We start from the raw sequence: 15,557 nt of genomic DNA, 5'->3' as shown, positions 1-15,557 counted from the left end.
GCCTAGCGATTGTGACCTGAGGGTCCCTGAGAGTGCACATTGAAACTACCACTCCCGTGACGCCTCGCGATTATGACCTGAGGCGCTCATTGGTGGGTGGAGCGCGGTGTCCGACGGGAGATGTAGTCTCCCGTGGCCCTGGGGCAGTCTCCTGGGGCAACGGCACCCCGGGACCTGTGCTTTGCGGCAAAAGCCAGGCTCTGTCGTAGCGGCCAGGCAATGCGAGAAGAGGCCAACGCAGCTCTTCAGGTGACTTCACAGTGAGCATCTGGGTTCGCGGGGGAGTTCGGGAAAGGGGCGCCATCCCCGCACTTCAGTTTCCCCATTGGAGCGTGCCAGACCGCGATCCCGTAAGGATTGCTCCCAAAGGCGAGGAAACTGAATGGCGACAGTGTGTACTGCTTGTTTCCTTTATCTTGTGTGTTATGTTAGTCCGCATCTCTGGTAGCTCAGGCTGGCCTAGAGCTCCCTGTGTAGTCGAGGCTGCCCTTCAACTCCTGATCTTCCCGCGTGCAGCACTTTCGAAGTACTGAGATTGCGGACATGTACCCCTGCGCTCGTGAATATATAAAACTTTTTAAAAAGTATATACAATGAAAGTTTTTACATTTATTTGTTTGGTCAGAGGGAAAATTGCAGGAATCAGTTCTCTTCTTCCACCATATGGGTTCTCAGAATAAACTCAAGTCATTGTGGGCAAGGGTTGAGCCAGGACTCTTGCCCTCCGTTTTACAAGTTAATAATACCCTAGCCACTGTATTTCCTACTCCCGTGGTTTGCGCACTAGTTCATGGGCGTCTGAGTTATTTCCCAGTTTTGTATTTTGTGAATGACCTATGAATATGTTCATACATTTTCGTTTCACTTGGGCCCCTTTGGAATGACTTACTCCAGATTTTATTGCCTTGTATCTTTTTCTTTCTTTGCTCTTTGTGTGTGGAGACAACTGTGTGCATTTTCTATCAGGCAGTGTGATTTTTCTACCACGTGGGAGCTTTGGCACACAGGCGAGTAACATAAGGGAGTCTTATAAGTAACCTCATTGGGCCAGTGAGTTGATGGCACTTTGGAAAGGTGTGAACTTAGTTCCAGAACACACGTGGTAGAGTGGAGACCCAAATGCTCTGTTGTTTGTCCTCTGACCTCCACAGTACAAACATACACACTAAATAAATAAAATGAGCCGGGCGGTGGAGGCGCACACCTTTAATCCCAGCACTCGGGAGGCAGAGGCAGGCGGATATCTGTGAGTTTGAGGCCAGCCTGGTCTGCAAGAGCTAGTGCCAGGACGGGCTCCAAAGCTACAGAGAAACCCTGTCTCGGAAAACAAAACAAAACCAAAAAACAAACAAATAATAGCTAAATAAAACAATCAAATGTTAAGATAATTTTTATTTTTTATTTTAATTAATTTATTTATTTATACAATATTCTGTCTGTGTGTATGTCTGCAGGCCAGAAGAGGGCACCAGACCTCATTACAGATGGTTGTGAGCCACCATGTGGTTGCTGGGAATTGAACTCAGAACCTTTGGAAGAGCAGGCAATGCTCTTAACCACAGAGCCATCTCTCCAGCCCTCTTAAGATGATTGCTCTTGCCGGGTGGTGGTGGCACACGCCTTTAATCCCAGCACTTGGGAGGCAGAGGCAGGCGGATCTCTGTGAGTTCAAGACCAGCCTGGTCTACAAGAGCTAGTTCCAGGACAGGCTCCAAAACCACAGAGAAACCCTGTTTCGGAAAACCAAAAAAAAAAAAAAAGAAAAAAAAAAAGAAAAAGAAAAAGAAAGATGATTGCTCTTGCAGAGGACCTGGGTTCAATTCCTGCATCCAGGGGACCTGACCTCTCTTCTAATCTCCAAGGACTCCTGCATGATTACGATGCACAAACATACACTCAAGCAGGTACACATCCACATTTTTTTTTTTTTGTCTTTTTTGAGGTCTCCTTACATAGCTCTGACTGGCTGGCTGAACCTTTGCTGGCTGCCAAAGAGGGAAAGGTAGCGGATTTCTGAAGAAGAAAGAGCCACCTGAAGCTAGGTAGGTCCCCAGGGCCAGCACTGGGGAAAGGGAAGTTAGTTTTATTGCCCAGCTGGCATCAGACCCGTAGAGGTTCACCTGCCTTTGCCTCCTGAACACAGACATTAAGGGTGTGTAGCATCACAGCTGACTAAAAGACTTTTAGCCAGATAGTGGTGGTGCACATCTTTAATCCCAACACTCAGGAGGCAGAAACAGGTGGATCTTTGAGTTCAAGGCCAGCCTGACATACAGAGTGAGTTCTAGGACAGTGAAGGCTACACAGAGAAACCCTGTTTTGAAAAAGCAAAATGAAACAAAAATAAATGAATACTTTAAAAAACTAAAAACACAATCTTGGTTTTCCTAGAATGGCTTCCACAAGAAGGCCCATTGGCCCTCGCCATGGTGTATTTGACTTCAGTGATATGTCCTTAGAGGACTCAAGGATGGAAAAGATGAGAAACATCCAAGCCCGAAGTCTCGGCCAAGTGACACTGGGGCAGAACAGAATCCTAAAGAGACACCAGACGATGGATGACAAATATCTGATGGCCAAAGAGGAGACGACGCCAGGGAGGGGGCCAAGGTTGGGCTCGAGGCCCCCCACTATCTCCTCCAAGACCAGAGCCAATGAGGCCCTCCGGAAGCTGGCCCAGATTGAAACCAAGATCCGGAGGCGGAGGCAGGCGCCCACGGCTTTGTCTGACACGGAGTCTGACTCGAAGACCAGCAAGTGGGGAAGTCAGAAGGGGACAGATGCAGCGTCTGATGTTCCTTCTCAGCGTCCACACAGAACTTTCCAGAAACAAGCCTGTAAAAGCCCCACGGCAAAGAGCGACGGGCAAAGAGAGCAAGGTAGCAGGTTTTTGAAGAGGAGAGAGCCGCCCACGGAAGCTAGGTCCCCGGAGCCCATGGTGGAGAAAGGGAAGAGCGTCCCACCACCTAGACAGAAAGAACCTGCTGGAAAATGTGATGCTCCCGATAGTGATGAAGAGGAAATGAAAATGTTGCTCAGAAGCTTGACGGAGTCTTCTAGAGAGAAAGAAACAAATATGAACCTGGTGCTCACTGGCACCAAAGCCAGCGGGAGCGATCCTGGAAAGTTGACTTCGGTGAGCTTTTCTTTTGTTGGTTTCAATGTTTTAGAATTTTTGTGATTCTGGGGATGGAACCCAGGGTTTTGAGCATCCCAAGCAGATGGTCAGCTAGTGAGCTACACCTCAGAGACCCCCCCCCTTTTGTGCATATATGTGCGTCTGTATGTGTGACACCCCATGTGTGCACAGGTGCCTACAGAGACAGGAATTAGAGAGGGTTGTGAGGCGCCTGATGCGGGTGCTGAGAGCCAAACTTGGGTCCCCTTAGAGAGCAGCAAGTGCCTCGTCCTAGCTGGCTTTGTCAACTTGACACAGCCAGAAGCCACCTGGGAGAGAGAATTCCAGTCGAACGCTTTGCCCACATCAGATGGGCCCACCACCGTGTTCTGAAGAATTGTTTATTGATGTTTATTGATTGTTTATTGATTGTTTATTGATGTGGAGGGCTCAGCCCACTGTAATCTTGTGCCTGGGTGGTCTTGGGTTGTGTGAGGAAGCTGTACTAGCCCGTGGGAGCAAGCTGTGGTGTGGCACCATCACCAGGGAGATGAGACCAGACATCCCAGCCCAGACGGAGCCAGTGACAAATGAAACCAAAATCAGCACTAAATCTAGCTTGGAGAATGAGTGAGTTTACTGGGGACACTTAAGGAGCAGAAGTGACCGAAAGACAGCTGATGACCGTAGCCCAGGGTGAGCGATACCAAAGCATGGCTCTCAATGTCTTGATTTCCCCAAGCCTAAATCTTCTGGGCCCGGATTCAAAGTAAGTTCAAAGTACCAGTCTTGGGTGACCCCTGTGGAGGGGCCTTAAGTCCAGTCAGGAAGCTGATTGATGCCACTGAACAGCAGCTGACAGGTCTTGGCCTAGCGCTGCTGTCATCAACATGCAGGACCTTAGGTCCTGCTTCCCCTGCACCCTGAGTGCTACTTTTTGGCACTACAAGAGTGAGCCTACATGGAGGGGAGAATTTCTTGTTCTTTGTTTTGTTTTTTTGTTTTTTTGTTTGTTTTTTTGAGACAGGGTTTCTCTGTAGCTTTGGAGCCTGTCCTGGAACTAGCTCTTGTAGACCAGGCTGGCCTCGAACTCACAGAGATCCGCCTGCCTCTGCCTCCTGAGTGCTGGGATTAAAGGCGTGCGCCACCACCGCCCGGCTTGTTTTGTTTTGTTTTTTATTGAGACAGGGTCTCTATGTACCCTGGGATGTCCTGAAATTAGCAGTGTAGACCAGGCTGGCCTTGAACTCACAGAGAGCTGCCTGCCTCTGCTTTCTGAGCACTGGGATTACAGGTGTGCATCTGGACAGCATACTTTTGACTCAGTCCTATCCCCCTTGTTCACTCTGTCATGTGTGCAGGCTTGAGCTGTCCACGATGTTTTCTCTGTCACCTTGTGGGTACCAGACATAACCGTGCTGAAGCACTTTGGAAGTCCCTGCATCTGCTCTGAGCAAGTGTCAGGTGACTGAAGATGCTTGTCACTCAAAGAGGCACTGGTGCAGCTCAGCTCCGGAAGGTTCTAGGCCCTGCTTTGATACCTGCTGCCTTCTCCAGGGCTCTTTCATCTGCTCACCCTCGCTGAGCTGGGTGGGACCAACGGGGTGCAGTTGCCCCCTCCTTGACTGTACCTGCATCAGCTAGCTAGGCTGGGTGCAGAATCCGCACCTAGGAAAGAAACTCGGAACCCGAGACCCTCCTTTCTCAGCCACGCCCAACCCCGTGATCATCCAAATGTGTAACTGTATGACACATGTGTGCAGGTGTGTGGAATTCAGAGGTCAGTCTTGGCTGTCCCTACAAGATCTCATTGACCTGAGGCTCACTGATGAGCCCAGACTGGCTGGCCAGTGGTCCCAGGGACCCATTGGTGTCAGCCTCACCAGAGGTGGAATGAAAAGTGTCCACATCCACATTTCAGGGTCAGACTCACATCCTTGTGCTCACGTGGCAGGTACTTTACTTGTCATTGTCCCTTAGAGTAGGGATTTTTTGTTTGTTTGTTTGTTTGTTTTTCGAGACAGGGTTTCTCTGCATAACATTTCTAGCTGTCCTGGAACTCGCTCTAGACCAGGCTGGCCTCAGACTCACTCCACCTGCCTCTGCCTCCCGTAGTGCTGAGGTTAAAGTGTGCACTGCCATCGCCTGGCTATATATTTTTTTTAATATTTATTTATTTGCAAGTAAGTGTATTTGTATGCATGCGTACATGGAGCTAAGAGGACAACTTGCCAAGGTCAGTTCACTTCCCTCCACCACATGGGTCCCAATGAACTGAAACCCTCAGACTCTACAGCAAGCGCCTTGCTCCCTGAGCCATCTTGCTGGTCATCTACCCACTAGTGGCTCCATGGGATGGTAAGAATTTATGTTGTTTGTGTTGGTAACTTCAGCTCTTTCTTTTTACAAAAGCAGGACCCGCCTCCAGCTCAGCCAGAAGTCTTGTCTCTGCTCTCTGTGGACCCGTCCAGCTCAAAGCCTTCTCATCCCTCACCTCAGCTAGACGCCCCTTGGACTCTCAATGCTGGGGACACAGCCTCCCTCACATCCTCACCTTCCATCACAAATGACCTTTCAAAGTCAGCATCTTCAAAGATGGGGTGCATCAAACTGGCTTCCTCCCCCAGCAGGAGTGAGGTGGGATCTTCAGAGGAGTCAGTCTCAGAAGCTGCTGATGATAGTCTCCATGGTAACCCATCCCCCTGCTGTCCCAGGGCATTGCAGTGGGCAGGGGTAAGTGGGTGGCATTCCTGTCACACTGGCAGCAGGCCTGGGTGCACTGCCAGTCGGTTGACAATCTTTCTCTCAGTGCCACTAGAGCAGTACTGTGGAGGTCGAGCCTGGCACGACACACAGTCCTTGTATCATTGAGATAATAGCTAACAGTTAATGGGTGACTCCCACTGAGTGTCGAGAAGGCGGGCCTGTGCGCCAGGCCTGGCCCTGAGTCTGTTCTTCTCTCATAGCCTACCCTTTGTCAGAGAAAGGGAAACACTCAAAAGCTGTGGGTGGCACTGGAGCGATGGCTCAGTAGCTAAGAGCTCTGGCTGCTCTTGCAGAAGACCCAGGCTCAGTTCCCAGCACCCACATGGTAGCTCAAAACTGCATATAACTCGGAGAAATTGGCATATAACTCGGAGAAATGGCTCAGTGGTTAAGAGCACTGCCTGCTCTTCCAAAGGTCCTGAGTTCAATTCCCGGCAACCACATGGTGGCCCACAACCATCTGTAATGAGATCTGATGCCCTCTTCTGGCCTGCAGGCATACATGCAGACAGAATATTGTATACATAATAAATAAATAAACAAATATTAAAAAAAAAAACTGCATATAACTCCAGTTTTAGGGGATCTGGTGCCCTCTGCTGGACTCTGCAGGCATTAAACACACAAACGTGAAGACAAACACTCATAAATACATCTAAAAAAGAAATGAAAAGTTGTGGTTGTTGTTGGTGATAGTGGTGCCCATCTGTCATCCTAGCACAGAAGAGGGCCAGAGGGAAAGCAGGAGGACCAGGGCTTCATGGTCACCCTCAGGTGCCTACTGAGTTTGATGCCCACCTGGGTTATATGCAACCCTGTCTCAGGAACAGTCCAGCCCCTGGGCTATTTATTTAATGGGTTCATTTAGCAGTGCTGGGCTTTGAACTCAGGGCCTCCTGCATGCTAGGCAAGTGCTGTACCTTGGGACTACATCCCAGACTAACTAGATAATTCAGAGAACAGAAGTTGACCTGGCAGTGGGTTCTAGACTTCTGTGGACTGTGTGGCAGGGGTGTCTTGCTGCTTTGTCATATTGTCACTGGATGGGATGAAGAAGGGCAGAAGATGGTTCTGTTGAGGAACTTCGAGGGGCAGAACTGATTTTCTTTTTTTTTGAAACAGGGTTTCTCTGTGTAGCTTTGAAGCCTGTCCTGTGTACAGACCAGGCTGACCTCAAACTCCCAGAGATCTGCCTGTCTCTGCCTCCCGAGTGCTGGGATTAGTGTGCACCACCACCCAGCCGGAACTGACATTTTAGTAATTGGCTATATTCTTCATGCCACTGTACTAACTTTGTAGTTTTGTTCTTTGACAATCTTATACACGTGTGCAATGCATTCTGGGACTGTCTCCCCCACCCATCAATTCCTCTCCCAGATTCATGATTTTTTGTTGTTACTTTTGTTCTTTTTGAGACAAGGTCTCTCAACATAGCAAGGCTGTCCTAGAACTCACTATGTAGACCAGGCTGGCCTCAGACTCAGAAATCCACCTGCCTCAGTTTTCTGAATGCCTAGGATTAAAGGCCAGCGTCATCTTGCTTGGCTTCTTTTTCTTTCTTTAAAAGATTTCCTTATTTATGCATTTTCTTTGTGGGTTCACGGTCTGCATGCACACCAGATCCCATCACAGATGGTTGTGAGCTGCTGTGGGGCCCATGGGGCATTAAGGACAACTAGCGGTTGGTCTCTCTTCTGCTCTGCGGGTCCCAGGGGCTGAGCTCTGGCTGTCAGGCTTGGTTGCTTTACCCGCTTGAGCCAGCTCACCATCTCACAGTGCACTTATTTTTAAATTACAGATTTTAGAATTAATATTTTGTCCATTGAGGATCTGGTTCTGGCTGATGGAGAGAAATCAGATGTGGAACAGAAAGTAAGTATGATGGGTCATTTTGTTGAACTGATTTATCATGTATGTATGTATGTACGTATTTATGTTTGTATGTATGTATGTACGTATTTATGTATGTATGTATGTACATATGTATTTATGTATGTATTTGTAAGACAGGCTCTCGGTCTATAGTCCTGACCAGTCCAGAGTTCTATCAACTGGACTGGCTGCAGACTCAGAGCGATCCTCTCCCCTCTGCCTCCCCAGTGCTGGGATTAATGGCGTGTGCCACACATTTCCCCGTTTTGTGTGTATGCGCACTGTGCACCACAGCCCACACATGGCACAGAGGGTAAAGTGGGCCTCTCCTTTCTCCCTGTGAGTCCCGGGGATACAACGCAGACTGCTGAATGCTTGTCTCATCAGAGCTGTCGTGACAGCCCTTATTTACTTGTTTTGCAGTTTGGGGAATAGAGCCAGGCTGGGGCCTGCGCTGGGCAGGTGACCTGCCTCTGAGCACAGCGGTTCTCCATGTGTCATTTAGAGTGCAGCAAGTTCGCAGCTGGAATGGTCTGTTTAGGCTGCAGCTGGAATGGTCTGTTTAGGCTGCAGCTGGAATGGTCTGTTTAGGCTGCAGCTGGAATGGTCTGTTTAGGCTGCAGCTGGAATGGTCTGTTTAGGCTGCAGCTGGAATGGTCTGTTTAGGCTGCGGGGCTTGGCCACAGCGGTCCTGTCCCTTTGGTGTCATTGGCAACATTTAGAGACCTGTTGGTTGAATTTGGGGCACCAGCATCTGCACGGGTAGAGGCCAGGGAAACCGCTCAGTTGTTCTGCAGTGGTCACCAAAGACTGTTCTGACTCACGTGTCACAAGTTCCACCGTTTAGCCAGAGGGTGGCAGAGGTGCATATCTTTATTCCCAGCACGCTGGAGGCAGAGGCTGATGGATCTCTTGAGTTTGAGGCCGCTGGTCCACATGGTGAGGTCCAGGACAAACTAGGGCTACACAGAGAAAGCCTGTCTTGAAAAACAATAACAAAAGAAAAGAAACAGAGACAGAGAGAAAAGAGACACTAAGACCAGAAGGGACCCCATGAGCTGGGAAGATGCTTAGCGGGTAAAGGTGCTTGCCTCAAACCTGACAACCCGAGTTCAATCCATAGTTCCCACTGACTCCTCAGACTGTCACATATACTTACATGTGCACACATGCATGCTTTCAAATGTGCACTCACATTTATATGTACTCACTATATTACACACATGAGCTCACATTTGCACACTCTGCATACCATGTGCACTTGCATATGCGCGTGAACACACACACACTAACACGGGTGCGCTCACTTGCACGTACGCACACATCACCATTTCATTATTTATGCCAGCAGCCCGTTTATGGCGGTTCTCCAGCTGTTCCCATCCTGGGCAGTCCTAGATGCTTGTGTTAGTGTCACGCCCAAGGTCTATGCTGTCTATCCAGTGTTTTTTGGGCCTTCCTCTTAGCCTTATCCCTTGCACTCCTCCAAGCAGTGCTGTCTTTGGGTATCTGTCGTCATTCATTCTCATAACATGGCTGAAGTATCTCAAGCGCTGTAGTTTACTTCCTTCTGTAGCTGGAGATGTTTCTTAAGGTCATCGTTGCACAGCCTGTCTCTTTGTGTTACACATAGAATCTTCCTGAGACACGCCATCTCAGACACATTCAACCGCTGTTCTGAGGAGTGTTCATTGTCCAGGTTTCAGAGCTGTAAAGAAGTCAGCTCAAGACAAGAGTCCCACATACTTGTAATCTTGTTGTTGTCGTTACGTCTCTTGCTGGCCAAACCTTTCCCAGAGCCTGGAATGCAGCCCTTGCCATCCCTGTCCTCCTCTTGACATCTGAAATAGTTCCGTCCTTTGGACTGAGGTTTCCTCCCAGATAGACAAAGCTGACTGTTTGCCTGAGGTTTGGATTCTTTATTACAATGTTAAAGTCCTTGTGCCCCTTCCCATGTATCTCAGTCTTCTCAGTGTTTGCTTTCACACCGAGGTTTTCACTGACCATTTGCCATGGCCTGAAGCTCATTTGGACTTTCAGCAGGTAGTGCTGTATCGTCAGCGAAATGCTGGGCTACTCAGATTACAGGGGCATTAGTTTATTGTGCCATAGCAGCAAGATCTCCTCCATTACCCTGCAGAGGATCAAGGGCAGAGGCCCAGTGCGGATTCAGAGCTAACAGAAGTACAGTTGGTCAGATCTTCACTTTGAGGCAACTGGCAGGAAAATACTTTTGTGTCTATTACATCCACTTCGGAGAGGCGTTTGATAGCATTTGCAGGAAAGGACTTTGGGAAACAGTGAGGTTCTACAGGTACCCAGCGAAAATCCATCAGTCAGCTTCTGTGGAGAACTATGTGATGAGTTTAAGACAACTGTAGGAGTGTTGCAGGGGTGTGTCCTCTCACCACTGCTCTTTAATACAGTCCTGGAATTAATAATAGCAGGAGGATGAGGAGATAGGCGTGCAGATAGGTGGTGTGCAAATGCACACACACACACACACACACACACACACACACAATGTAATAATAATGTTTGTAAACAAAGTGATCAAGCCAGGTCTGGTGGACACTCCTTTAATCCAGAACTCAGGAGGCAGAGGCAAAAGGATCTCTGTGAGTTTGAGGCCAGTCTGGTCTACACAGTGGCTTCCACAATAGCTAGTGCTAGCTACATAGAGAAACCCTTTTTCAAAACACAAGAAGTGATGAGAACCACTCCCTACCCCCCACCCCGCCAAACAGGGTCTCACTATGTAACCCTTTCTGTCCTGGAACTCACGATGTAGACCAGGCTGACCTCAAACTCACAGAGATCCACCTGCCTCTGCCTCCCGAGTGCTGGGATTAAAGGTGTGCACCACCACCACTTGGCTTTTATTTTTATTTATTTAATATTTATTTATTATGTATATAATATTCTGTCGGCGTGTATGACTGCAGGCCAGAAGGGGCACCAGACCTCATTACAGATGGTTGTGAGCCACCATGTGGTTGCTGGGAATTGAACTCAGGACCTTTGGAAGAGTAGGCAATGCTCTTAACCACTGAACCATCTCTCCAGCCCACCACTTGGCTTTTAATGAGTATTTTTATTTTATTTTTTAATTATGTGTTTCTGGAGGCAAATGTGTATGTGCGCATGCATGCGTATGTGCATGCGTGTGTGTACGCTGTGGGGTTCTGCTCTTCACCCTCATGTTGTCTAGGGAATCTCATTCAGGTTGTTGTGCTGCCTCTTCCTGCTGAGCCATCTTTCCAGTCCACAGAAAAAATACTTTTAATTCTTTTCTTTGGGGATATCAGGGGCAGGGTCTCACTCTGTAGCCAGGCATGACCTTAGATGGAACAGTCCTCCTGCTTCTGTGTTCCAAGGGATGAAATACAAGTGTGATACACCACAGCTGTCTTTAGTTTTACTTTTGGTTTTCTGAGACAGGTTCTCGTGTAGCCCAGGCTAGCCTAGAATTTGCGATCCCCTCTTGAGTGCTGGGTTACAGATGTACGCTGCTGTGCCTGGCTGAAGGGGCATTTTTAACCTTTCTAAAATTCCCTCCGCTTCTGCTGCCATTGCTCCTTTTAGGGGGAAGGGATGTCAGGCAGAAGCTCTCCACCCATGTCACCCACTCGGCTGGAAGAGCAGAGGGCTGCCCGGCACAAGAGCACTGCATTTCGGGGCGTGGCCACTGTGGTTGCTGAGGAAGAGGGCCTTGCCACTGAAGTCTCGGAGCACCTGGGTGACAGTTCTGCCGAAGCTGTCCAGTCCCCAAGTGTGTCCAGCGTGCCGTCTGTGGAGACTCCCACTGCGCTCGAGGCCAGCCTGGCTTACTCTGATGATTTTGAGCAGTACTCTGGCCCCTTGGCCTCAGAAGCGTCACTTGAGAGGACACTGGACACTTCGTCGCAGCTGTCGTCCAGCGGACAGACAGATCGTCTTCCCAGACCATCCCCAAAGACAAAGTGGGGCCAAGGTGTGGCTGGAGTCATGAAGGAGACAGCTGTGCAGACTCTTGACCCTGCCTTTGCTGGTCAGTGGAGCAGGGGTGAGCAAGGGGCCCAGGTGACACCACAGCGTCTTTGGGAGCAGGCAAAAAAGGACAGGTCCTCCAATCTGGGCTCTTGCCATTAACCAGCTTTGGGGGGATGTTGGCCCCGTTTCATCTTCCCAGGATAAGGAGGTAGCAGCTAGTGTGTTTCTGGCCTCCCAGCTTTGATACTTAAATTTCAGAACCAAAGACTTAAGGCCAGTCCAGACCCTGGGATGATAGTTAAGTCTGTGGACGTTTAGGGCACAGGTACTGGGGCAGAATGCTCCTGGTGCCTGCTATGTGGAGGGGACAGGAGGATACCTACCCACCAACCTGTCTGCAACCCCTGCACCCAGGTCCTCACTAGGTGCAGTCCAGACTGCAACTTTCAAGGGCTGCCATCCACAGGTCACATGTTTGACGTTAGTAGCTAGTGTAGTAAGCTTCCTTTTTTTTTTCGAGACAGGGTTTCTCTGTGGTTTTGGAGCCTGTCCTGGAACTAGCTCTGTAGACCAGGCTGGCCTCCAACTCACAGAGATCCGCCTGTCTCTGCCTCCCAAGTGCTGGGATTAAAGGCGTGCACGCCTGGCGCCAGTGTATTCTGAAAGCATCTCTTATCACACCCAATGGGACTTTTCCAGATGTTTCTGTCCTTTCCAGCTGTGGTCTCAGACTTCTTTCCTCACCAGCATTGCTCTGGACCTTTTCTCTAGTCACCTGCAGGCAGGGGGGTGCTGCACTGTTCACACCTCCCCCTCTTATGGGGAAGGCTGCAGTTCTCTTGATGGTTTTGACTTTGGGGATTCACTGTATATTAGCCTCGCTTGACCTTGTTGTCGCGGTGGGGGGGGGGGTGCCCTAGATGTTCTTCAGTGGGGAAAGAGCATCGGCGGTCAATGGAGGCCATTGGAAAGTACTAAGCTCCCTCCCTCTTTGCTCCATGTATGCCTTTCAGGGTTGTTTGTGTTTTTGAGACAAGGGTCTCCTTTAATCTAGGCTGGCTTCAAATTGGACAGTAGCTGAGGATGACCGTGAGCTTGGTCTCCTGCCTCAGCTTTCTGAGTGCTAGGTGACAGGCCAGTGCCACCACTCGTGGCATGGGGATGATGATGATCATCAGGGGATGATGGACTTAGGGCTTTGTGGAAGGTGAATGAGCTTTCTGAGAACTGAGGCACAGCCCAGCTTGTCTTTGGAGAAAACCTGAATTAGCTTTTAAAGTCCACAGTGCAGACTGGGAAGATGCTCAGTGGCCCGGTGCTGGCTTTGCAAACATGAGGATTAAGGCCTAGAACTCCAAAACCAATGTAAATGCCACCTGTCATCCCAGCCCCAGAGGCCCAGAATAAAGTGGACATGCACGGGGGATTCCTGATGGCAGCATCAGTCTGCACATGCACACACACACGCACACATGCGCACACAGGAAAAGTAGACGAAACAAAGATGCTTGTTCATGTGTGGTTCTGGATGCCAAGAGGATGAGGCAGGAGATTTCTGGTGCCCAGAAGCTCAAAGCAAACCTGGGTACCACGGTGTCCAGACCCGTTTCCAATCAACCAGTAAGCAATCCAGGAGACGGATGGGCAACTGCAGCTTAGTTCATTGTCATTGTGCTAGAGTCATTGCACCACACTCAGCAGCCCATCTTTGTCTTGCGCCAGCTGGTAGCATGGCGGCCATTGGCCCCACCCTTGGAGGTGCCTACGTGGACCCAGCACCCATCGCCAGTCATGTTGTCAGTGCGGACGCTATAGAAGGTAACAGACAGCTGGGACCTCACTCCTTCCCTACAGTGCCCAGCCATTCCTGCAGCACAGGCAGTACTCGCTAAAGGTGACTTTGGGGAGTCCCTGGGGGAGGGTGCTGCAGCAGCTGACAGGGTGGTGTTGAACAGCCTGAGGGTGGCTAGAACCTCTTTCTATCTTTGGTGAAGGGACACCTAGGTTTAACCAACCCCAGGAGTCTAGGAGTCATGGGCTGGTGGTCAGCTATCAGAGAAGCCTTGAGTCTGTCCCAGCCCTGCCAAGCGGTCACTATTAGGTCATTTTTTGCCTATCTCCAGTTTCGTTCTCTTTTAAGGTCCCTACTTTGGCGATCCTAAGCCTGTAATCAAAGCTACTTAGGCAGCGAAGGCAGGGGAATCACTTGAATGCAGGAGTTTATAGTGAAGCCTCCCCCCCCCCCCCCAAGACAGGGTCTTACTGTGTAGCCCAGGCTGTTCTGGAACTCACTTCGTAGACCAGGCTGGCCTTGAACTTGCTGAGATCCGCCAAGCCTCTGTCTCTTGAATGCTGGAATTAAAGATAAGTGCCACTAACACCCAGTGAAACCTCAACTCTTAAAAAAACAAAAACAACAAAACCCAAAAAGCCCAACATTTTATGTCTTTGAGGGTAGACTGGGGGTAGGGGTGGGAGGCTTTCTGGGCATACATAGCCCAAGCTGGCTTGGAGTGCCAGATCCTAGCGCCTCATATGCCTCTGCTGAGATGACAGACATGTGACACCATGCCCAGCTAAAGATTTTTCTTAACCTTAAGTGGAGCTCATGTATGTTGTTGTGTGTGGTTAATATAGAACAGAGACTCAGGAAGAGCTTCATGGCTGTGCGGGCAGACTGGCCAGAAAACAGCAGGTCTGCAGGAATCTGGACTCTGAGGGGGAGGAGGTGTGGGCGGCACAGGTGGCACTGGAGAGCCACTGAGCAACATGGGCTGTGCTGGTTGCAGCCCTGACGGCCTACAGCCCTGCAGTGCTGGTGCTGAATGACATGCTGAAGCAGCAGCTGAGCCTGACGCAGCAGTTCATCGAGGCCAGTCGCCATCTGCACGTGTCCCTCCTGCAGTCCCTGGACGGGGAAACATTTCACTACCACACCCTAGAGGAAACCAGAGAGGTAACTGGTCATAGCCCGGGTGGGCTAGCAATGGGACTGGGGTGCCTGTCCCCTCAGGCTGACTCCACTCTGGACACCATGTTAGGGATGGGTACTGTGCCCTTCCAGACCAAACAGGCTGCAGCTGCTTATTTCTTGGGCTAACACTGGAGAGCACCCTTCCCACTCTTTCCTTCCTTTTTTCAATTTATTTATTTTTTCCATGATATTTATTGAGTTCTACATTTTTCTCAGCTCCCCGCACTGCTTCTCCCCTCCCCTTCAACCCTTCCTCAAGGTCCCCATTCTCCCAATTTACTCAGGAGATCTTATCTTTTTATACTTTCTACTTCCCATGTAGATTAGATCTATGTCTCTCTTAGGGTCCTCATTGTTTTCTAGGTTCTCTGGGATTGTGGTTTGTAGGCTGGCTTTATGTTTAAAAACCACCTATGAGTGAGTACATGTGATAATTGTCTTCATAAGTCTGGGTTACCTCACTCAAAATAATGTTTTCTAGTTCCATCCATTTTCCTGCAAAATTCAAGCTGTCGTTATTTTTTTCTGCTGTGTAGTACTCCATTGTGTAAATGTACCCCGTTTTCCTTATCCATTCTTCAGTCGAAGGGCATTTAGGTTGTTTCCAGGTTCTGGCTATGACAAACAAAGCTGCTATGAACATAGTTGAGCACATGTCCTTGTGGCACGATTGAGCATCCTTTGGATATATACCCAAAAGTGGTATTATTGGGTCTTGAGGAAGGTTGTTTCCTAATTTTCTGAGAAATCGCCACACTGACATCCAAGGGGCTGTACCAGCTTGCACTCCCACCAGCAATGCAGAAGTGTTCCCTTTTCCCCACAACCTCTCCAGCATAAGTTGTCATCAGTGTT

General features: G+C 49.4%; 1 protein-coding gene across 1 annotated transcript in view; it reads left to right on the top strand.

Moving 5' to 3' along the window:
* Positions 1 to 159: 159 nt before the first annotated feature.
* Positions 160 to 15,557, top strand: part of CUNH19orf44 (chromosome unknown C19orf44 homolog) — a 17,632-nt gene continuing 2,234 nt past the window's right edge. Inside the window, 7 exon segments of the mRNA XM_041674360.1 lie at positions 160 to 260; positions 2,392 to 3,136; positions 5,534 to 5,807; positions 7,683 to 7,756; positions 11,342 to 11,801; positions 13,451 to 13,546; positions 14,518 to 14,684. Of these exon segments, the coding sequence (XP_041530294.1) occupies positions 220 to 260; positions 2,392 to 3,136; positions 5,534 to 5,807; positions 7,683 to 7,756; positions 11,342 to 11,801; positions 13,451 to 13,546; positions 14,518 to 14,684 (1,857 nt within the window). The 5' untranslated portion in view covers positions 160 to 219.

The sequence above is a fragment of the Microtus oregoni genome, unplaced genomic scaffold (genome assembly GCF_018167655.1).
Source record: "Microtus oregoni isolate MIOR12 unplaced genomic scaffold, Mior012 000025F_ref0000491, whole genome shotgun sequence".
NCBI lineage: Eukaryota > Metazoa > Chordata > Mammalia > Rodentia > Cricetidae > Microtus > Microtus oregoni.
Note: the sequence above shows the minus strand (reverse complement) of the source record. Positions and strands in the feature narration are given on the sequence as shown.